At 43.4% G+C, this 24,821-nt stretch overlaps 2 protein-coding genes across 2 annotated transcripts in view; one reads left to right on the top strand and one right to left on the bottom strand.

Annotated features, from left to right (window-relative positions):
* The window catches only part of tet2 (tet methylcytosine dioxygenase 2), a 169,606-nt gene that overhangs the window by 75,484 nt on the left and 69,301 nt on the right, over window positions 1-24,821 (top strand). The gene's annotated exons all lie outside the window — the stretch shown is intronic.
* On the bottom strand, window positions 10,322-10,659 carry LOC144698253 (dolichyl-diphosphooligosaccharide--protein glycosyltransferase subunit 4-like). Its single transcript, XM_078570236.1, has one exon. It carries the CDS (start codon window positions 10,585-10,587, stop codon window positions 10,474-10,476), a length of 114 nt encoding a protein of 37 aa, XP_078426362.1. The 5' UTR covers window positions 10,588-10,659; the 3' UTR covers window positions 10,322-10,473.

Genomic DNA, 24,821 nt, shown 5'->3' on the forward strand with positions numbered 1-24,821 from the left:
GACTGAGCACTTACAGTATTTCACACAACCCTTCCCCCTTCCAGCCCAACAATGCACCTTTCACCAGTGCTGACTATTTCTCATCTGTTAAACAAATTTCGTACCCTGTTCCCTACGCCCTGCCCTAAATTCCCATGCTGTCTGGTTTAATGAGATGACTTTCTTGCATAATCCACTCAATGGTTTCTACCACTTCAAATCACAGAAACTTTTTTACCGTTTACTTTTTCTGATAACATCTTCAAAAAAGGTCAAAAAAGGTCAAGAAGGTTGTTAAGCAGGATTTTTCATTTTCAAACCCACATGAGTACCTATGATTATAATATTTTCATAGGACTCCTCCAGTCCGTCCTTTAAGCTGGTCTGCATTATTTTGCCAGATTTAAGAGATTTGGCAAACTCCTGCTAAATGTCCAGATTCAATTTACATCCCTTTGGTAGCAGGCAGATGTGATGCTTACAATGTGCTCACACCGCACCAACACCCAGTGACCCTCTCAGTCCCTCAGCAACACCCAGTGACACTCTCAGTCCCTCACCAATATCCAGTGACACTCTCAGTCCTTCACCAACATCCAGTGACCCTCTCAGTCCTTCACCAACATCCAGTGACACTCTCAGTCCCTCACCAATATCCAGTGACACTCTCAGTCCCTCACCAACATCCAGTGACCCTCTCAGTCCCTCAGCAACACCCAGTGACCATCTCAGTCCCTCAGCAACACCCAGTGATCCTCTCAGTCCCTCAGCAACACCCAGTGACCCTCTCAGTCCCTCAGCAACACCCAGTGACCATCTCAGTCCCTCCAAACATCCAGTGACCCTCTCAGTCCCTCATCGTTTAATGTGAAGTACTTTGAGGAAGCGGGGATTCTTCCTTTAATACCACAATAGTGCAGTTCCACAATAATATCAAAAGCAAAATACTGCAGATGCTGGAAATCTAAAACAAAATCAGAAATGCTGGAAATACTCATTAGTTCAGGCAGCATCTGCGAAGAGAAACATTTCGGGAAGAAAGGGCACATCCGCGTTCACCTGGACATCCCTGAAGAAAAAGGTTTGTGGCTGGTAGGTCAGGGAGGGGAGGTGGAAGGTGATGCCGGGGGGTGGAGTCAGTTGTGATGGGTGAAAGGAAATGGGAAGTGAGGATGTGGATGGAGCTGAGGGACTGGCTGGCTGAGGGTGCCGGTCGCTTGGCAGAGCTCCCAGTGAACCAAAGTAGAGACAAGTAGTTAAAAGCAAAATACTGCGGATGCTAGAAATCTGAAACAAAATCAGAAAATGCTGGAAAAACTCAGCAGATCTAACAGCATCTGTGGAAAAAAAAATAGTTAACATTTAGAGTCTGTCTGACTCTTCTTCAAAGCTGTTAGACCTGCTGAGTTTTTCCAGCATTTTCTGTTTTTGTTTTAGAGGCAAGTAATGCATGGCAGCAGGGTCAAAAGCAGGAGACTCAGCTCTCACAGTAGGGTTGAGAGAGAAATTATGTGTTGCAGGATCCTCACGTGGGTGTTCACCGCCGACCTCACCATCACCGCAGGCAGGGTCCACGTCCTCACCAGTCAGCATGATGACACACTCCTCAAAGTGAGTGAGGGGCCTAATGTGGCCACTTCACCCCCGGTCTGGGACCTCTCCCTGCTGATGTGAATCAGCTTCTCCTGCATGAAAACAGGTGAACAGAGTGTGAGCAGGAAGCATGGAATGTTTGTGTGGTGAGCGGAGCCATGGACGGGATGAGGACGCGAGTTCCAGAGGATATGAGCCTGATGGAGATGTGAGGGTGTGTGTGAGAGTTAGTGGTGTTGTCCCTTGAGGTGTGAGATCCCTGCGGATGTGTGATGGGTTTGTGAGTGTGTGAGTTGAGAGTGATGAGAAGAGTGACTTACCCTGGTGGAACGGAGGAGATCATTCATCCTCTTGGGTGGCTGTCCTCTTTTGTAGGGCTTTGGCACTGACCACAGCTACCGCTGCCATCCCCTCCCAAGCCAGATTTGTGATGTTGCTGCCCATCCTGTGGCCAGAGTGGGGGCAGAGGACATCGCGGTGGGCCTCCACTGCATCCAAAAGGTGCTCGAGTGATGCATTATTAAACTTGGGAGCTGCAGTCTTCTTGCCTTTCGAGGCCATATCTTCCATACAGCAGTCATGGGCTGGAAGCACTGAGAGGTGTGCGCGCGGCTGCACTTTAAATATGGCCTCTGGCATGATGAAGCAGCGAGGTGATGGCGTGACAGGCGACTGTGTTTCTCGGGAATGCGTAATTAATGCAGAGGGATAGGGACGATACGGCTTGAGAAGCCACCATTGCGGCCGTTGGGTAAAATGTAATTTTTCCCGCCCGCTACTGCACTGAATGAAAATCTGGGATGATTCCGCCCATTGGGTGGAATTTAATACATTTAATCAGGTGGGAGGCGGCGGGTGTGGATCCCATCACCTTTCCGTCTCTGCCCCGATTAAGTCTGTGGCAGGAAGGCTCCTGGACGACCTTCCCGTCCCGCAGCCAACATGTGCGGAGAGTCTGCGGGCTCCCATCAGGTTCCTTGTTCAAAAGCACTCACTGCCTGACCGAGGGCCCTAGCACTGGGGAGAGCCACCTCCATGCCCTTGCTGCCGATCACCTTCCCTGTGACCCCCACCCCGCCACACCCCTCCCGCCATCACTCACCTGTGGCCTTGGGACCAGCGACGATCCTAGGCCTTTGGTGGGTGTCGTACAGGCAGCAGCTACTGCCTCCCTGGTGGCATTGCTGTTCAGTAGAGCTCTCAGCCTCCGATTGGCTGGCAGCTCTCAGCAGGTAGAGTTTCTGCCCCTGGGGTCCTTGATCCTGGGGAAGGTCTGCCACTGTGCAGTTAAGTGCCTGAGCATCACTTAATTTGGTGGGCTTTCCCTAAAAGAGGTCATACAGGGCTCCTGTCGGCTCTCCAGCTGGCGGGCAAGATCCCCGTCGCCCCCATTAAATACCGCCCATTAACTCTGTTTTGCTCCTCAGGTGCTGCCTCACCTGCTGAGTATTTCCACAATAAGGTCATTGCCTTGTACAGAATCTATCCTTTGCTATCCTTTCTGATAGATTAGGTTACTGCTAAAATAACATTGAAACATTTTTGAAACATTTCATGTGTTCATGGGTCTCTCTGATCTCTCCATTAGTATATTGTCTGTTGACTTCTGCAAAAATTAAAAGTGAAGGATGTATATTGGAAAATTCTACACTCCATGTGATTTTCTGGTAATTAATTTTAATAGGTGAAAATCACAGGCTGGAAGTGTGTGATTTCCCGATATGTGATCTCGGTGTGGGCCTGGAGCAGCAGAGTGGAAAGTTCCAGGCCTATGCATACAAAAGGCTTGTGTTTAACATGTGCCATATCAGTCACATCTCAGGCATCACACCTTCATCTGTTTCACTCATAAAATGGGAAGCAATTACAGCTGTGAATATTGGGAATCTACCAATGTACAAACAGAAAGCAGGAATGAAGACTGTGTTCCCCAAATTCAAACATTGTTCACCAACATTCCAGAGTCTGCAAAAGAAACCCAAAGAAATCCCTCCAAATAACTTTTCAAATTCCTTTGCAGCTGCCATCTTGGTTTCTTACTTGGCTGAAGTCTTGATACCAGAAATAAGATTTTGAACATAAAAATGGCAAAATTCACAATATAAGAATTAAACTTACCTTATGTCCTTTTGTTTTTGAAATGACTGTATCCTTGTTTCAGTTAGCGGCTTACTTCTCTTGCTTGAACTAGATCTATCACTCTTTCTTTCACTTGAGGACCAATTAGCTAATAGGTCACAGCTTAGAGAAAGGATCAAGGTGACTCTATGCAAGCAATCTTTGACCAGTGTTTCAGGGTCATTCTGTCAACAATCTGCCCTTCACAGAATCCACAATTACATGGAAGACCGCTTTACTTGAAAACCTAATGAACAACACACGTTCAAACAATGGGGGAATTGCATAGGTTAGCACATCGGGATTATTTTTATAATTGAAACCAAGACTAGCTATTCACAAAGTGTGCCATGACTTGCTGTTGGCTTGTTTCAACTACTCCCTGCTATTTCCAGTGCTAGTAAAGATTACAATAAATTTATTATTTTTTTTATAAAAACATCGAAACAAAGTCAAATAAACACAGAGGAGATAATGAAAATTGAGAGACAGAATGAGAGCTGCATGTGATGGAATGTGTTTTGTAAATGCAGTGAATGAATCAGTTATGAAACATGCAGAGATGGAATCTTATAAGTATATTGAAATAATTAGTCATGAAAAATATAGCGAGAATCAATTAAACTAAATACAGTAGAAGAATCAATGTTGATAACAGTGAAAGATTTAATTGTGATAAGAGTGAAAGAGTCAATGATAGTAAGCATGATAGTGAAAGAATTATTTTTTTTATTCGTTTATGGGATGTGGGAGTCACTGCTAGACCAACATTTATTGCCCACCCCTAATTTCCATTGAGAACAAGTGGCATGCTAGGTCATTTCAGAGTCAACCACATTGCTGTGGGTCTGGAGTCACATGGAGGCCAGACCAGCAGATTTCCTTCCCTAAAGGACATTAGTGAACCAGATGGGTTTTTACAACAATCAATAATGGCTTTGTGGCCATCATTAGATTTTTAATTCCAGATTTTTTTAAATTGAATTCAAATTTGACCATCTGCTGTGGTGGGATTTGAACCAGGGTCCCCAGAGCTTCACCTTGGGTATCTAAATTACTAGTCCCGTGACAATACCATTATGCCCCCACTTCAGTGGGAGAATCAATTGCGATAATAGTGAGGGAGTCAACTGCGATACTTTCCACAGAGCTGCTTTGAAAGTCATAATTAAAACTGCAGCATTCAATCCAATTTAGGCTGCAATGGGCCATTGTAAGTGCAGCTTCTATTTTAATACTAGTACCTTATATTCATCAACTGTATGACAGTGAGTCCAGTAGCTGGTCATGCTAATAAAGGAAGAGACAATGCTGCCTTATTTATTGCTGCACAGATGTTTCAGCGACTGCAATGTAAATTAATTATCCTGCAATGAGATGATAACATCAAGCTTACTGTGCATTGTCCTCCAAGTGGAACCTAAGTTGCAGTCACAGGACTCAGACAACATCAGCTAACCAGCCTTCCTATCAATGTGTTTCATGTTGGTAGGAAACTAGACTCAACCTGCTGAGCTTATGGTTTCCTTTTCCTACTCTGTTCCTACCTCAAAAGACAAACTTCTTTTACGCATCTTCATAAATTGAGCCTGAATGAACTCAGTTTCCGTATTTGTCTGTATGAACCCTTGCAGGCAGTGATGTAAACACCTGTTTAAATCAGTGCACAGTCTGGAGGTTGACAGAGGCCTGAGTGTTTGTTTGCACATCGGGTGTGCAGAGTCAGGAGGATTCCTGCCTCCACGAACCTGAAGTCCTTAAATGCAACCCTGAATGTCAGATTTTTGGTCTGGCGTTAGGGGGGAACGGGGGCGGCTGTAATAGGAGTCAGGGCGGGCAACCCCAGGACTAGCATGGGCAAAGTGGGCATTCAGAAAGGTCCACTTGTGAGTCAGAAGTCCCTTTGCCTCAGAGGAGGTGAAGTCCCTTTGCCTTGGAGGAGATGTCACTAACTTGTCAGGTGAGTAGGAACTCTGTAAATGTTGTCCAACTTTTAGCTGGCCCTGGAACAGATGGCCCATCATAGCCTTTCCCTAGGAAAAAAATCATCATTGTTGCTGCCTATGTACAGTGTACTGTACTGAAGCACTGAAAGCATGGAGTGGATCCACAAGACACAGCCATGAAGATGGCATTGCCTTGGTACCACTACCTGGAAAAGATATTCTGCAGATATATAGTTAGCTGTGATGCCTCAGTGGATGAACGATGAACAGTGTCATGGTCATTAGCCCATCTATTTGCCCTCTTGCCACCCATCTATCAGGATGTACCCACAGAGTTGACCCTTGACCAGGTCCCTCACATCTGCACACTCTTGTGATGCAACCGTGTGACTAAGAGGGAGTGAACCATTAGAGCTGTCAGTGGTGCCAGAGCACAGTATGCTACCTTGGAATCACAGTTGCAACATCCATGGCACCACGCATTTGAGTGAAGTCATTTCCTCCACCACATCTTAGCAATACTCATTGACGATATATCAAAAATGGTTAGTGTGTGAAAGCAGACAAAAGTGAATAAGAGCATTGTAAGCGGCATGGCCCATGGCCCTTTTCGCTTTAAGTTTACATTGATAGAATGTCACATGGAGAAGCTCTCCATCGTTGCGAAAATTCAGGCCAGAGAGTTCCTGTTCATCATCATCTGTTCCAGAGCACCATCCGCCCACAACGCACGACCCCCCCCCTCTCCACACACCCACCCCCTTCCCCACTTCTGATGCTGTTGTACATGATGGGGTGGGGGGGAGGGTGGGGGGGGGGGGTGGAGATTCAAAATTTAAAAATCCTTTACAATTGCACTGAATCAACTGGAAGGACAATTCTTCCTGCACCATCAACATGAACAGCAAAAGCTCTTGACGTAGTTGCATAGTTTTGTTATGAAAAGTATCAGACTATTACACTTATAGGGAAAAATGCAACAAAGTAAATTGCTGAAAGTTTCGACAGGCTGTACAGGGCATATCAAGAACATCTCGGATATCAGCCATAAGCACCAAAACATTGTCTTATACTGATGCTGTGCACTGCTGAAATTCAGTGATTTGGAACAAACATTTAGGGCTGGATTTTCTGGCCCTGCTGCCACCAGGATTGTCTGTCCTGCCGAAAGTCAATGGACCTTTGGCTGTGCCACCGAATCTCCCGTGGCAGATCCTGCCACAACGGGGTCGGAAAATCCCGGCCTTAGTTTTTTTCAATTCATCCTTGGGATGTGGACATTGCTAGCAAGGTCAGCATTTATTCCCATGTGTGGTTGCCCTTGAGAAGGTGGTATTGAGCTGCCTTCTTGAACAACTACAGAGCATGGGAGAAGGGGGTTCCAGGATTTTTAGGATTCTGATCCAGCAGCGATGAAGGATCCGCCATATATGCCCATGTAATGTCATACTAGGAAGATGTGTTTGTAAATTATCATAATTTGTACCTTTTTACTAGTCAAAATCAGATTCATCAGTGGCCCAGAATTTTCCAGTGCCGTGCCCATTTTCTATTTAACTAAGACCTCTGTTATGAACGGGAGGGGGTTTAATTTAAGCAGCACTAATTTCTCCTCTCACTACCCATCCATAAACAGAAAGATGTTTTGATTTGTTTCCCTCTTTATAAGCAATGGCGTATTTCCCAACCCCTCACTTGTGATGCAATCCAATTTTTTATTAATAACCCCATAGCAAACTCAAGAATTCAAAGGGTTAGTTTACTTGCACACACAAAATGCGAAAAGAAGGTTCTCAACATCCCCCTCATATTCAGATAGTAAAGAGAGGGATAGAGAAAAGAAAGATTTACAGTACAGAGACCAAAGAGAAAATAAAGGTTGGTTCATATGGTTTCCAGAGTCCAGAATCAAAGTTCAAAGAGGTATTCCTTCATGGAGGTTGGTAGGCTGAAAACCAATGTTGTTCAATTCACTTTTCGTGTGGTGCGAACTTCACAAGATGAAGTAGGCACGCAGAGGTGAATTAGTCTTGTAGGTGATGGTACAGAATTTCCAGCAGATGCAGGCTAGATTGGGCCAGGTTTTCAACCTAGGCCAGACTTCCTTCATTGTGGCCTGGTAGTCAGATGTTAAACAGCAGACTGAGCTATGCAGTTCAACAAGGCAATATTACTTGTTCCACAAGCCAGAGGCTCATGTCATATGATTCCTACCTTTCCACCCTCTTTGACAAAGGATGTGCATCCATCGTCTGGATTCCAAAGAATCCTAACCATTAGGAATTGAAAGGAAGCTTGCAGAGCCTTAGTCTTAGCAGACGATCTATCTCTTCCGGCCAGCCTGGGTTATTAAATGCGGATGGCCTTTGTACAACTCTCTTTGAACTTGGGCTGTACAGTCCATAGGGGGTCATCAGTGGCTCTCAGAGGTAACAAGGTATGAGTTTTCTTAAAACCGTCAAGTGGCTTCTTTTGTTCAGGGATCAGGGTAGACACGGTTTCAACTATTTTAAAGGTCTTTGTTCATTTTTAAAATGTTAGAAATAGCGATGAGCACATCTATATATGTATGAAAATATACAGTGTGAGGTCTCAGTCCCTAACATCTCAATATCAGGGGAAGACAAGAAGTATGTGCACCATTGCTACCAGAAGTCCATCGCTCACCAGGACATTCAAAAGACGTTTGATAATATACCGTACAACATACATTTTGGTGAAATTGAAGCCCATGGGATTAACGGGGCAGTGGTTGCATGGATATGAAATTGGCTAAACTGGCTGCAGAGAGTAGTGCTGAATGCTTCTCTTTCAGGCTGGAGAAAGGTGTACAGTGGAGTGTTGGGATCACTGCTGTTTTAAATAAATACTAATGAGCAGGAATTGGATAGGCAGAGGGTAATTTCAAAGTTTGCAGATGGCACAAAATTTGGAAATGTAGTAAACAACGAGGGTGATAATGACAGGATTCAGGAGGGTGTGGGAAGATTGGTGAAATGGGCAGACACCATGGTAAATGAAAGTTAACACAGAGAAGTGTGAAGTAATTCATTCAAAAGAGGGTGCAGTAAAAAAGAGACCTTGGGGTGTACATAGATAAATCTTTGAAAGCAGCTCACCAAATCAAGGAGGCTGTTAAACAGGACATGGGTTCCTTGGCTTTATAAATAGAGGCATAGAGTACAAAAAGACGGATAGGATACTATGTCAAACCTTTACAAAACACTGGTTAAGCCCCAACTAGAGTGCTGTGTTTAATTCTGGGCACCACACTTTAAGAAGAATATCAAGGCATTGGAGTGAATGCAGAGATTTACTGGAATGGTACTAAGGATGAAAGATTTCAGTTATGTAGAGAGCATGGGGAAACTGGAATTGTCCTCTTTAGAGCACTCAAGGTTAATGGGAGATTTGATAGAAGAGTACAAGATGATGAAGGGTTTTAATGGAGTAAATAAGGAGAAAGGTGAATTGTTAGGATCTGGAATGCACTGTCTGAAAGTGTGGTGGAAGCAGATTCAATTCACTTTTAAAAGGAAATTGGATAAGTTGTTGAAGGGAAAATATTTGCAGGGGTGTGGGGCAAGTTGGATAACTCTAGAACTGGTACAGGCACATTGCACCAAAAGGTCTCCTTCAGTACTGAATCATTCTATAAGGGCAAAAATATGTGCCCTTTACTTACATCTAAAGCAGGCCTTGGGCCTCTGTATATGAAAATAAATGGTGCTATTTCAAAGAAGAACAGGGGAGTTCTCCCTAGTGTCCTGATCAGTATTCACCCCTCAACCGGCAATGCTAAAAATACAGAGCATTTCATCATTGTTACACTGCTCTTTTGGGACTTTGTGTGCAAATTGACTGCCATTTCCTACATTTTATCAGTGACTACATTTCAAAAGCACTTCATTGGTTGTAAGGCACTTTGGAATAGCCTGAGATTGTGGACAAATGTACAAATGTAAATCTTTCTTTAAAATAGTTCATTATTTCAACGGCAGTCTTATAAAATGGGGTTGTTTTGAATAACCATTACAGACATGTGACTATCTACTGACCAAATGTTAATGCATGAAGTGTGTTACTGCTTTGTAACTACCTCTTGGCGATCAGTTATTACGCTGGGTAAAGTAACTGTTTTTTGTCTTGTGCATCAGCAAATAGTTTGACTTGCTGCTATTACCAGAAAGCTTCCATAGGATAGGCTTACATCATGTGCATACTCATACTACATGTACCAGCCTAAGACTAGTTTGGGTTGCAGTCAATTAAGTGAAACCTGTTTACACTGCTTAGCTGCAGCTTGACTGGAAATCAGACTGTACAACTTAGCAGGGAGCTCTGGGACGAGCAAATCACACCTCTGAACAATTAGAAAGTGAAATGGTTAGAGTTTGGGAGTGGGGAAATTGCCGCAAAAATGTCAGACACCAGCAACTGCAGCCTGACTCTAAATTTACACAAGTTTAGCAAAGCAGAAATTGCTTGGAGAGGATGCAGAAGAGAATCACCAGAATTGTGGAGAAGCTGGGATTGTTCTACTTAGAACAAAGAAGGCTATGCAGAGACTTAATAGAGGTGTTCAAAGTTGTGAGAGTTGATAGAGTTAATTCAGCTAAACAACTTGCATTGCAGCAAGGTTTTTTTTTCAAGTCAAATATTTATTATCATATTTCTTAGTACAAAACAATTAATGCAGTTGTTATACACTGTGGTACTGGCGAAGTCCAATGAGCATTGTGTTTCATTTAAGTTGGCTTCCATCTTTCAAAGTAATCCATTTATTGTTGGTCCTAATCTTCACACTGTCACAGTACTATGCTCCTGTGCTATTCCATTACTCCAGCTTCTTGGGATTGTTAACAGCAACATAATGGTACAGGGCAACAAGGAGGAAAAGGGACGCCCCCAGCATGCTGGCAAAGATTGCTAGCGGTACGTCTGTGATCATTCTCCCAGGGGTTTATAAATTAGATCCCACTCCAAGTCCTGACTCAAGGCCACGTCTCTCGAACAGCAGCACTATAGGTTAGTGAACAGCACACCGATTTAAGATAATTGGATAAAGATCCAGAGGGGAAATGAGGACAATTTTTTTGTGTATAGCAAAGTTGTTATGGCTACCTGAAAGAGAAGTGAAGGTATATTGAAGGAAGCTGGATAGCAAGTGAGTTAGATACCATCTTCCATCTCTAAGACCTGGGTTCAAATTTAGCTTTGAATTATGTGACTGTATAGCTTTACTCTGCATCTAATCTGGAATGTACGTGCACTGGGAGTGTAGAGGGACTTTTATTCTGTATCTGTTTCAGGTGCATTTGCTGGAACAGTGTCGGAGCTTTACACTGCATCTAACAGGTTCTGTACCTGGCATTGGACAGTTTGATGGAAGATTGTGGAGGGAGTTTCCTCTATATCTATCCTGTGCTGTACCTAGCTTGGGATCATTTGATGGGTCATTGTAAAGGGAGATAGATTCTGTATTATATCTTTACTGTACTTGGCCTGGTAGTGTTTAATGGAACTCTGTAGACGGAGCATTACTCTATATCTAATAGTATTGGACCTAAAATAAAAACAAAAGTGCTGGAAATACTCAGCAGATCTGAGTCAAATATGATGCCTCTTCAGAATATATGCTATATCTAGTCCAGGAGTGTTTGATGAGACATTGTGAGGAAGATTTACTCTTTATCTAACCTAGGCTGTTCTGAAGATGTCATATTTGACTCAAAACATTAACTCCACAGGTGCTGTCAGACCTGACTATTTCCAGCATTTCTGTTTTTATTTCAGATTTCCAACATCCTCAATATTTTGCTTTTATTTTATTAAACATGTGCTAGGAGTATTTGTTGGGACAGTGCAGTGGTAACTATACTCTGTATTGAATTTGTGCCCTGCCTGCCCTAGGAGTATCTGATGGGGCAGTGCAGAAGGACATTTGCTCTGTATATAACACATGTCCCCTGCCCTAAGGGTATTTGTTAGGATAATGCAGAGTGAACTTTACTTAGGGCAGAATTTAGCCCTTGATGGGTGGGCGGGCCCTACCGGCTCGACGGCGGGCGGGCAGCCGAACTCTGCCGCCAAAACGGGCCCCGCCACCATTTTGAGTGGGCGGGCCACCCGATGGGAAGCGCTGTGCGTGTGAAAGAGCTCACTGCTCCCTGAGACTAAATGCTGTCTCAGGGAGATTGGTGACAGTTTAAAAAACCTCAAAAATAGAAAAATAAAAAAATTATTAACATGTCCCCCTCATGTGACCATGTCATGTGAGATGGGACATGTTAATAAATATGACATAAAGTTTATTAAAGATTTTTAAAACGGACATGAAACTTCATCCCACCAGTGGATGAGATTTCATGTATTATCAGAAGCCTGCTGGGGCTCCTGGCCTGCCCGCCAGCCTTAAGGTTGGATGGGCAGGGCCTTTAATTGTTTTAATTTTCTTGTCAATGGCCTCAATTGGCCATTGACAGGTCGGCAGGCGCACAGCTGATCTCGCTGTCCCCCCGCCTTCCTGAATATTTAAATGGGGCGGGACGATGTCGGGGGTTCCTCCCGACGTCATCCTGCATCATTTTCACGTTGGCGAGCGGGCCCCGCCCCCAACTCACCGACTGAAAAATTCTGGCCTTGGTATCTAACCTTCACTGTACCTGCACATGTTTGACTGAACAATGTAGAGGGAGCTTTGCTCTGTTTCTAATCTATGCTATATCTGTGTTCTGAATGTAGAGGGACACTGTATCTAATCTGCATTGTACCTACCCTTCAAATATCTGCTGTAACAGTGTAGAAGGAGCTTTATTCTGTAAATAACAGGTAGTATAGCTGGCTTTGGAGTGTTTGATGGGGCAGTGTGGAGGAGCCTACTCTACCTAATCTGCACTATACCTGCCCCAGCAATGTCAGCGATGAGACAGTCTAGAAGCAGCTTTACTCTGTTTCTAAACCTATGTTGAATCTGCCATGGGAGTGTTTGACGGGATAGTTTGGGGAAGCTTTACTCTGTAGCTAATGTGCTTTAACATATGCTATACCTGTGCTGGGAATGTTTAATGGGACAGGGTAGATGAAGCCATATCTAAACAATGCTGCGCCTATCTGTGTTGGATTGAGCAACGTAGGGCTGTTTTACTCTATGTCTAACATGTACTATATCAGTGTGTTTCATTGGACAATGTAAGGACAGTGTAAAAGGAGCTTTATTTTATATCTAAACTAGACTGTACCTGGCCTGGGAGTGTTTGATGGAACAGTATAGAAGGAGCTTTATTCTGTTGGTAATCTATGATGTATATGCCTAGGAGTAGGGACAGCACAATGGGAGCTTTACTCTGTATAAAACCTACACTGTACTCGTGTGGACCCTGTTGAATAGGTCAATCTCGGGCGAAGCTTTACTCTGTAGCTAATGTGTGCTGCATCTGATCTGAGAGTGTTTGATGAGTCAGTGTAGGGAGAAGACTGTGTAATGCTTATCTGCCTTGGAAATGTTTGTTGAGACAGTGTTGGAGAAAGCTTTATGCTACATCATGCTTGATAATACCCTAGGAGTGTTTGATAGGACAGTGGAGAAGTTGTTTCACTCCACCGTATGTCAAATGCATCATCTACCTGATCTGGGGGTGTTTGATGGTTAAGCGAATAAATATTGGCCAGGACATTGATGAGAACGTCCCTGCTTTTCTTCAAAATATCATCATTGAACATTTTAGCTCTACCTGAGGAGGCAGTCAGGGCCTCAGTTTAACATCTCAACCAAAGTCCAACACCTCTGAGAGTGCAACACTCTTGCAATAAGATACTTGGATATAATACTATGGAGCTATCTACATTTTCATAGCTTTAGGATTAATAAATGTTGAGCATTATTCAGTTGAAGGTTGAAACTTCAGCTGCTGCAAATTATGGTGCCAGCTCTGAGTACAGATGTGGTATTGGAACAAAATCTGGACAAATCATTCATGTAACAGGAAGTCACAGTTAAAATGACTTTATTTTTACTCAGCTGAAAACTCTATGGAACAATGGAAATCTGAAGTGCTTGGCTTTGGACTCTTCAGCAGAACTGGTGCTACTTAGAACATGAGTCTTTGTCAGACTGCTGGGAGTTTCCAATATTTTCTATCTGTATTTCTGCTATAATTCAGTTTACAGGAATTAGTATATTGGGTACAGATCAAAGATAATTCAAGTTTTCGATTTCTGTTCACTTGACAGAATTAGTAACTTCTGAGACTTTGCCGTAATTTTCTTAAATAACAGCCACAGTTTCCCAGACATGGACCGTCAATTCTTTAAAGACTTATTGGAAGCTCTCTGGTTGATTAATATTTGTGAAACTGATAAATAAAACGTCAGGGGCAGCATTTTCCGGTCCCACTCGTCGACACGTAAAATGATGTAGGGTGACATGGGGTGTGTATCCCGACGTCACCCTGCGTCATTTAGATTTTCAGTTCGGCGGGCGCGCAGCTGAGTCAGCTGCGCGCCCGCCGAACTGTCAACGGCCTATTATGGCCATTAAAAAACGAATCTGTGAACTTAATGGGCCTGCCCGTCCAACCTTAAGGTTGGCAGGCAGGTGAGGAGACCAGGCGGCCTTCGGAAAATGCATGAAACCTCATCCACGGGCGGGATGGAGTTTCATTAAGATTTAAAATTTCACAAAAATTTTTAAGTAAAAGTAATGGCAGTTTCACATGAGGGGACCTTAAATTTTCTTCTGTCTTTAATTTGGTTTTTAAAAGTAACACTAATCTCCCTGAGGCAGCACTTTGCCTCAGGGACATCTGTGCACTCTTTCGCGCGCATGTGGGAAGAGCGCACTCCCGGCACAGGGAATCCCTTCTGCCCGCACAGGGAGCACACAGTGCTTCTGGGAGGACGTCACGCTGGGTGGGCCTTAATTGGCCCGCCCACGTAAAATGGCGGTGCACCCCCGACTGGGGGCGCCAATCGGGAACGTGCCCGCTCCCGCACAACCCCCCCCCAAAGGGGGGAAAATGCTGCCTCAGATTTTTAAAAAGGTTTGTATTTTCAACTATTTTCTTCACAATCCTATGTGTTTTAAAGAAGGTCGAATCATGAGTTGGGAATATATTAAAAAAAGACTTTTTTGCAACTTTTCACGTTTTTAAACTTCAATCCTTAATTTGAGATCAAATTAGTGAGTATTTAAAGATGTATGAGATAATCAAGGACATCCAGCACACATCAATTAAATGTAAATTGTGTTTGACAAACTGAATAGAGATTCATTTTGTTATTCAAGCAGTCAATTGAATAAATAAAGGGAATGCAGTTTATATACTGTATACCAAATTTCAGGAGATATTTAAGAAGATGTCTCAGGAAGCTTGCTACTAAAATTCAAGCATAGGGTATAAGAGGAGATGTAGAAGTTTGCACAGGAAGTTAGTTAAAGGATAGGCTACAAATATTTAGGGTTAATAAATGTTAGTGCGATTGGACATGGGTTGGAAGTGATGCACCTCAAGGGTCAATGCTTGGTCTACTTTTGTTCTCAAAAAGTATGGTTGATTTGGACTTGCATATCCCAAAAATTTGCTAACAGCACAAAAGTAGGGTGTGGCCAACAAAATGGAGGACTATTTTAGAAACAGACAAATTAGCAAAAGCTTTATCATGGCCATTTGACATCATCGCTTTGACATTGCCACGAGTTACAATTGGAGAAACCCACCCTACTGGGTTTCCTGACCATAGCTCCAAAACCCTTCCCTGGTGAATATGAAGGTCAATGTGGTTTGGTGACCAGAACTGGTGAAGGTGCAGTTTGACCAGAGTAAAGTGTGATACTGACTTCCTCTGACACACATTCAACTGTTTTGACTGATTTAGTTCAACATTGTATTGGATTTGCATGGACACATTGAACACTGAGTCCAAGGCCCGGATTTTCACCGAGTTGGGCTTTAGAAATGGTGGGCAGGACCCGATTTCAGGATTCTCGTCCCCATTCCCACCGGAATTTTCCTAAGCTAGGCTTTAAAAATGGCGGGCAAGACCCGATCTCGGGATTCCTTTTCCCATTCCCATTTCCAACAATTTTTGCCTGTAAAGGGCGCAGGCAGCCCGCCTACACATGCCACTCCTATCCTTGCCAGCTCCACTCCCACAACTTTTATGGAGTCGGGCCCCTTTTGTAAGTATATAGTTCACAGTACCTCAGAGGAGACGTGAACCACAGGGGACAAGTGGCAAACCAAAAAAAAGTCACCTATTCCTGGAATTCTTTAATTGACAGGCTTTGAAATATGGGGAAAAATCTGTTCTTTCATTTTCAATAGTTAGATTCTGTACCATAAGTTAGATTTGTCCTTATTGCAGTGATTGATCTACTGCATAGAGCTCTGTCCTACAAAGGTAAGTTGACCATTATATTGATCAACATTGTGTAAGTGTTGAGAAGCATTAAACTGCATTTCCCATTGGGAAAAATACTCTAATGCTTTCAAAATTGAAGAAAACAGTGCTTGCAAACTCTCAGCATCATGATCTGATGTGATTTAAATGTCGAGAGTGTAAAAATGGTCTGCAGTTTTCACTTAGAGAAAAAAAAGACACCTGCTCCTGGATGGCATTGATTGACAGGCCATCTGGGGTAGCTTAGAGAAAAAATAGCCTTTTTATCTGCAGTTTCAATAGGCTTTATTGTTTTCATTTTCAGAGGTTTGTTTTGACAGTTGAAGCCATTATGAATGTTTTGCTGAGTTTCAAAATCTGACGAACCACTCATCTCAATAGAGAATTATGTAGACAATTTGAGTGACATTTATAAGAGGTTATTGAAGGATTATATGTGTTTGATGTGGTTGCTGAATAGATATTTGTTTGTTGTTACAGCAGATTGGCCACTTAAGGGATTTTTTTTTTTTAAACAGCTCTGAGGTTTTTTTCAGTATGACGTATGTTTGAGTAAGAGTTCAATGAGATTGTTAAAAGTTTAATTTGTTTCATGAGGGATAGACCAAATAATTATAGGCCGGTCAGTCTGACTTTGGTGGTGGGCAAATTATTAGAATTAATTCTGGGAGATAGGATAAACTGTCACTTATAAACGAATGGATTAATCAGGTTTAATTAATTAATTTAATTAATCAGTCAGCATAGTATTGTTAGGGGAAGGTTGTGTCTTACTAATTTAATCTTTTTTTTGAGGAATTAACAAGGAGGATTGATGAGGGTAGTGCAGTGGATGTTTTCTACATGGATTTTAGTAAGGCATCTGACAAGGTCTGACATAGCAGACTGGTCAGAAAAGTAAAAGCCCACAGGATACAAGGGAATGCGATGAGTTGGATTCAAAATTGGCTCAGTGACGGGAAACAAAGGGTGATGGTTGAAGGATGTCTTTGCGAATGGGAAATGGTTTCCAGTAGTATTCCACAGGGCTCAGCGTTGGGTCCCTTGCTGTTTGTTGTATATATTAATGATTTGGACTTAAATGTGGGTGGCATGATTGGGAAATTTGCAGGTGACACAAAAATTGGCTGTGTAGTTGATAGTGAAAAGGATAGCTGTTGTCTCCAGAAAGATATCAATGGTTTGGTTGAGTGGGCAGGAAAGTGGGAGATGGAATTCAATCCAGAGAAGTGTGAGGTAATGAATTTGGGGAGGGCAAACAAAGCAAGGGAATACACAATAAACGGGAGGATATTGGTAGAGGAAGTGAGAGACCTTGGTGTGCATGTCCACAGGTCCCTGAAGTTGGCAGGACAGGTGGATAGGGTGGTAAAGAAAGCATATGGAATGCTTTCCTTTATTGGATGATGTATCAAATACAAAAGCAGGGGTGTAATGCTGGAACTGTATAAAATGTCAGTTAGGCCACAGCTGGAATTTTGTGCACAGTTCTGACTGCCATATTACAGGAAGGACATAATTGCTCCGGAGAGAGTACAGAGGAGATTTACAAAGGTTGCCAGGGTTTTAAACGTGCAGCTATGAGGAAAGATTGGATAGGCTGGGATTGTTTTCCTTGGAACTTTGGAGGCTGTGAGACGACCTGATTGAGGGGCACAAGATTATGAGGGACCTAGATAGAATAGATAGGGATGTCCTGTTTCCCCTAGTGGAGAGGTCAATTACCAGGGGGCACAGATTTAAGGTGATTGGTAGAAGGGTTAGAGAGGACGAGAGGAAAAACTTCTTCACCCAGAGGGTGCTGGATGTTTGGAATTTGCTGCCTGGTTTGGTGGTTCAGGCAGAAACCCTCAGCTCATTAAAAAGACACCTGGATCTGCATCTAAAGCGTTGTAATCTTAAAACTGCAAACCAGGCGCTAGAAGGTGGGATTAGAATGGGCAGCTGGTTTTTTATTTTTTATTTTTCAGCCGACACAGAAAAAATGGGCTGAATAGCCTCTTTCTGTGCCGTAACTTTTCTATAGTTCTATCGAGGTTCACCACCACCTTCCCAAGGGCAGGTACGGCTGGGCAATAAATGCTGGCCTAACCAGCGACACCAACATCCTGTGAACGAATAAATAAAAGAAAAGGGCCAAAGGTGGGAAAATGGTGTTGAGGCACGGATCAACCGTGTTTTAACTGAATAGTGGAACGGGTTCGAACGGCCAACTCCTGTTTCTAATGTTCTTAACCTATTATGATTCTAGATGAAGCTAGATGCAGCTAACCTCTCCCAATGCTTCTGCAGTGCTGGGTGCCAGTAAATGCCTGAGGGGAGCTTAGCTTTGTTCCTCCATATAAATCTCTGTTTAGTTCCTGCATAATTGCATGGCTCAGTTTGGCAGGATGGCAGGCATTCAGCCTGACCAATCCAACGGCAAAGTGTAGCTGAAATTAAAATGGTGTTTCTTTGATTGAACAAAGCCAAATGTCCTCATTATTCCCATTGAAATGTGGTGAATGAGGAAGATCGGACTTCAATAAGCCATTCTTTATTGGCTTGGCTGAAGTAAAGTGGAACTTGGCACGGTTGAAAAAGATGCTAATGACTAAATTGCAGCTCATTAGGAATGTCGTTCAGAATATTTAGCAGTATTTAAAATGATCAGCATCTCGTAGGCTAAATTCCACTGCAATGCTGAGCGAAGTAAAGCAACTAGCCTCAAAATTGCACAGGTCACAGACTCTGTAACACCAGGACGGTGGTTGCTGTTACCCACTGAAGTTTGCAGAATTAGTGGTGGGGGCACCATGTTCTTGTGGAATTGCTGGCAAACTTCAGCCGTTTGTCTTAGTTTCTGCTTGTCCATGTTGGCTGGAGAGTCCAGCATTTGCCCATCTGTGGTGGTGACTGGGGAAAAAATGCAGAAGCGACTGCCCTGACCTCAGACATCACTCCCTTAGCCTCCTGAGCAAACGGGTTCAATGTACAAAAATCCTGTATCCACTTCTCTGAGGTCTGCATGCATCTTTGTAAAGGCCACCCACTCATTCAGTGCACCACGTCCCACTGGACCATAAAGAGTGGAAACTCCTGTCTTTGGCAGTCTCTGCCTTGGGTGTTATTTCCCTTCTGCAAAGTAGATAGAAGCTCTCTCCCTTACAAAGCAACCAGGGAACTCCTGGACATGGAGGAGCCCTGATGAAACCATAAGGATTTTTGCTGGTCTCCTACTAGAGTTACGATGGGAGACCAGCAGAATCCTGAAGGGGGTTTTGAGTGCCCTGTGTTTTTTTAATAGGCCCTGGAATGTGGGAGACACCGGCACGGTTTATTGGCCATCAGATTTCCTTTTGAAAGTCAGTGGCTTGCAAGAGCTCTTTAATGTCAACACCACAGACAAGATCCACAGGTTCCCTTCCCTGACAAACACCAGTGAACTGGTTAGGTCTTTTGGTTGAATTGGCAGATTTTATGGTCACATTTTCTGCCAACTGACAAATTGCCAGATTTATTGAGTTTAATTTCCCAGCTCAATCAGATTTGAATTCACACTTTGAGTCGCTAACTTAGTGCTGCCACCATTAAACAGCTAAACCTAATTGTATATGCGCAAGGACAGATATATGCACACGCACACACATAGACATGCATCGAAACATGCACACGGACAAATGCACACACCATTGCAATAAAAACTTTCAAAAGAATTGGTAAGGCTTTACCGTAGGATATTTATCACTGGTCTGTAAGTATGGTCTTGTGGTGCAGTGGGTAGCGTTCCTACATCAGAGCCAGAGCTCCAGGTTCGAATCTCATCCTAGGACTTCATGGCCACAGAAGGTGCGTTTGTGGCATGGCCATGCAGATTAATTGTCAACCTGTAAATCCTTTCGACATGCCTATGGCAGGCAGTAAAAGTGGGAAAATTTCCTGGTCAGCTAGTGCAGTGCAACAGCCTCCCCCAGGCTAAAAGACTCCATGCACAAGCTCTTACCACAGCTCCATGGCAAGCATCCTCCTCACTTTGAGGGACTGCTAGAGAGAGAAGTATGGCATTGTCTATATTTTGAGATGGTAATTTAATTCAAGTAGAAGCTCTGGAATGACTTTTAGAGAAGCTGCAAGTGAGCAAGTGAAAATGACCCACTCGTCCTCTGACAGTGTCTGGCCCCCATGGGTCTATTCAGTGATCTTCAATATTGCCAATATTACCTGGTTCTAGTATCAAGAGAAACCTTCCTTGACTATTAGGTGGGAGGTAAGAGTCAAAACCAAAAAAAAAACAGTGGAACTGCAGGAACTCACCCAGTCTCCTTAGGCAGCACCTTCCAAGCCCACAACTGCTACCATCTAGAAGGACAAGGGCAGCAGATACATGGGAACACCACCACCTGGAAATTCCCCTCCAAGCCACTCACCACCCTGACTTGGAAATACATCGTCGTTCCTTCACTGTCGCTGGGTCACAATCCTTGGACTCCCTCCCTAACAGCACTGTGGGTGTACCTACACCACAGGGACTGCAGTGGTTCAAGAAGACAGCTCACCATCACCTTCTCAAGGCCAATTAGGGATGGGTAATAAATGCTGGACTAGCCAGCGACACCCACATCCCATGAATGAATGAATTTAAAAAAAACCAATGGCTCTTTAAAACCTGCTCCTGATTAAAGGTCAAGAGCTAGTGAGGGGCAGGCATTGACAGGGGGAGCTGTGATAGGATGTGAAAATCACCAAGTTTGCTGCAGGACATTGGTTTATCTAAAAAGTTACCTTTCACAAAGCTAGCTGGTATTGCACCACACTGCAGGGGAATAAGGATTCACAGCTGATTGACTCACAACAGGTCCTTTAGAGCAGCAAATGAGATGTATGCAAGTGAGTGTCAGAGTTGGACAGTGAGAAGTGGTGGAACCTGCTCAGCTTGTACAGATTTTAATCACACTTGAAATGACACAGGAGAATACTATCTGACTCATTCAATTCAGATCCACCCATCCCAATAATTCAGATCCACCCACCCCAATAATTCAGATCCACCCACCCCAATAATTCAGCCACACACCATTGATATTCCTCATCCACCAACCCCATTATTCCTGATTCCACCGCACCAATGTTTTAGATCCCCTCCCGCCACCCCCATACTGTTATTTGAGCCAACTGTGATTTTTTTTTTGCCCTGAAGTGTGACAACTATTTTTGAGGTGTGATGTCCTCTGGACACTCAGCAAGAGTCAACAGGCTATGAACAAACGGAACTCCCAAAAGCTCCTGTCAACCTGTGAACAGCAGAAAATCATGAGCTGCTTGGACTTTTCCACCCAATGAAATTGCGACTTGCACAGGTTTCCCCATTACACAAGACTCCCCACTTATAGCACATGTACACAATACTGGCCCTCCACAACAAGCTTTGATGTAGAGACATATTTCATATTTAAGTACTTTATGTGAAGACCACCAGGAACTGAGCCAGACAGGATGGTGGGTTTTGTATTGCTGCTTATGATTCCCTGGTAGATCTGCAGCTACCAGCAGGACTCACCAATTGGTGCCAACTTTCTCTTAAGAAGCCCACAGACATGATTAGAGTTGAAGTGAAGTTGAAGGTTGCACAAACATAAATTGGGAAATTAAGGCCGGGGGGTGGGGGGGGGGGGCAATTTTGAAGGGCCTTGCCTGATGTTGATGAGGTGACAATGGCTTCAAAGTGGGAGTGGAAGCCTTATGCACCATTATAAACCAGTGGCGTGGCCAACTCTATTTTAACAATGGCTAACTGCCAGGTGCCCGAAGTTTCTGCCTAACTTAGACATTAGGCCCTTTTCACATGGAAATCAGGGTCCTAGGCATGCATAGGACACCTACTGCCAATTTAGGCAGGAATTACTTGGAGCCTATGCAGTGCAACGACTGGTAAGTTTCATAGGGGATGGAGAGAGAAGAGGAGGCCCAGCAAAAACAAATCTTGAACTATTTTGTGGTTTCAGTTAGGACTTGAGACAAGTTACTTTGCAAATTGTTTGAAGTACTCTATTTTAGAGGGGTAGAAAAAAAGTGTCATTAAGCAGAGCCCTTGGTATTTTAAACTGATGTAAAGCAACGTGAACAGCGGAAAGGTTAACACTCACTGTGGTGGGAGATTGGGAATTTCACACTCAGCAAGCCTGACCTAAGCTCTAGTTTCCTATAGCTTTGATTACAAGCACCAATCTGTTATTTACAACATCTGTAGGATCACCACAATCTGCCCATCTCGTAGGAAGCAAGGGAGAGAAATTCTCTCATTCTTATATCAATCTGCCACTAGACTAATCATCTAAGGTCAAATTTATTGAGCCAATTACATGGCAGGTTCTGCGTTACTGCAAGGTGTATTTTACATTGCAAACACGCAAGGGCTGTCATACAACTGAGGTTTGAAATTGGCAATTCTCACTGCAATTAGAAATTTGGCATAGAATACACTGGAATATATTTTATGAATTAAGGTTTAGTACCATCCTTGGCTTAGTGGGAGTAGCCTCATCTCCAAGTTGAAAAATCATAGGTTCAAACCTCAGTGCAGGATTTGAGCACACAATGTAGGCAGACACTGTCGTACACTATTGAGGGAGTGCCGCACTGTCAGAGACAAGACTCTAAACTGCCTGCTCAGGTGGCTGGAAAAGATCAGGTGACATTATTTAAAAAGGAGAAAGGATTCTCTCAATATCTTGGCCAATATTTATCCCTCAACCAGCATCTCTAAAAACAGATTAGCTGGCCTTTCATCTGATTTCCTGTTTGTGGAATTTTGCAATGGATAAAATAGGTTGCTGCAGTTGCCCAGGTAGCCACAGTGACTGAGCTCCAAAAGGTTTTGTTGATGTATTACGGAATGCCTTGGAAATGTGAGTAGGTGCTATATCATAACAAGCTTTTTCTTTCATTTATTAACTCGAAAATGCAGCTGCCATAAGTCACCAATTCAAACTTGGGCCTGGAAATTCCAGATGATAAATTTTATGACATAAAAGCCTTGAAATTCCGTGAGTGGTCTCCCGGCTCCCCCCACTAATTTCTCTCCCTCTCGCTCGCTCTCTTTCTCTCTCTCTCTCTCTCTCATCCTTCTTTCTTTTCTCTCTCCCTTTTCTCCTTTTTTTCTTTGCCTCTGAACATCCAAACAGTAGCTGAGGTATCTTTCTAGTATAAAAACAGAAAATGTTGGAAAAACTCAGCAGGTCTGACAACATCTGTGGAGAGAGAAACAGAGTTAACGTTTTGAGCCCGTATGACTGAATTATGGGACATCATGATTTCAACGAGAGATCAGTGGAACAGTGTTGACATGATTTCTCTGGGGTCTCAGCCAGTCTCCAGTTAAAGTTACAACAGGAAATCAGGAGGGCCAGCACAGTTCTGAACCTTTAGGTCTTAAAGTTTGCTCTCTGATGCCATTCTGAGATGACATTAAGAATTAAGATTCACAGGTGATGCTTTAAAATGATCTTGGTTGAAATGTTCTGCACACACTTAAAACAGTTATGCAACATTTCTAACACAGAGGCAAGGGCTGGAATCATCACGTTCCACAATTCAGTCATACTGGAAAGGCACCTCAGCTACTGTTTGAATATTAAGGGACAAACACAGAGAAAAAGAAAAAGAGAGAGAAAGAGAGAGCGAGAGAAAAACAATACATTTGTATAGCATCTTTCACAACCTTAGGATGTTCCAAATTGCTTTAGAGACTGTTAAGTATTTTTGAAGTGTAATGACTGTAGCAAGGTCCCACAAACACCAGTATGATAATAACGAAAAATCTGTTTTCTCACTGATGCTAGTTGAGGGTTAAATATTGGCCAGGACATTGGAATCACTCCCCTGCTTTTCTCTAAAATAGTGCCATGGGATATTTTACAACAACCTGAGGGACCAAGGGGCATTCATTTAGCGTCTCATCTAAAAGGCACCACCCCCAACAATGCAGCACTCCCTTAGTGCTGCACTGAAGTCTCAGTGTAGATTATGCGCTCAAGTCTCTGGACTGGGATTTAAAGCGATAACCTTCTGATTCAGATGTAAAACAGCCACCAACTGAGCCAAAGATAGCAATGTCAAGCTTCCAATAAATTATATTACCTAACCATCTGGAAACCAATCCCAGGTCATTGCGTGACAAGACCTCTTTGAACTGGGTGCCACAAGCTAATGGCTGAGGTGGCTGATCATTCGTATAGCACGTACTAACAACTCACATCTATGTAACCAGTAATATAGTGAAATGTCTCAAAAAAAACAAACAGTAATGTGTCCTGAATAAAATCAGACACTGACCAGCAATGAGAGGAGGTGGGTGAAGAGGCAGGTACTGAGCAGATGACCAGAGGTAGGCTGATGAGGTAAGACTCAAAGATTTAGTGTGAGTGCATTTTGTGATCCTTGGAGCCATTGCAACTAATGAGATAGAGTCAGGAACAGAGGGATGCCCAAACTAAAAAGAGCAGCCATTGCAAGCTGGATGGAAGAGCTTGCAAAGGTGAGATGAGGGGGAGGTCATGGCATGGTTTATGGATGAGGTTTGTAAAATCAGTGCATTGATGGATGGGAGCCAGGGGAGCTTGTGGAGGATGGGGTAACAGGCCTAGAAATTTGAACATGTCCATTTTTAGGTGTGCAGAGGGACGCAGTGAACAATTGCTGCTTCCGAATGGTGATGCCCAAGGCACCCTTGATGTTGGGCCTTCAAAGTGGCAACGGCTGTCTCAAGGCAAACCATTGTTGCATTGAGAACCTCAACTAGATGTTGGG

Source organism: Cetorhinus maximus, chromosome 2 (genome assembly GCF_964194155.1).
Source record: "Cetorhinus maximus chromosome 2, sCetMax3.hap1.1, whole genome shotgun sequence".
NCBI lineage: Eukaryota > Metazoa > Chordata > Chondrichthyes > Lamniformes > Cetorhinidae > Cetorhinus > Cetorhinus maximus.

What these genes read in the sequence shown, in the direction of transcription:
- LOC144698253 (XM_078570236.1), bottom strand. Translation starts at nt 10,587, where the DNA reads ATGATCACAGACGTACCGCTAGCAATCTTTGCCAGCATGCTGGGGGCG.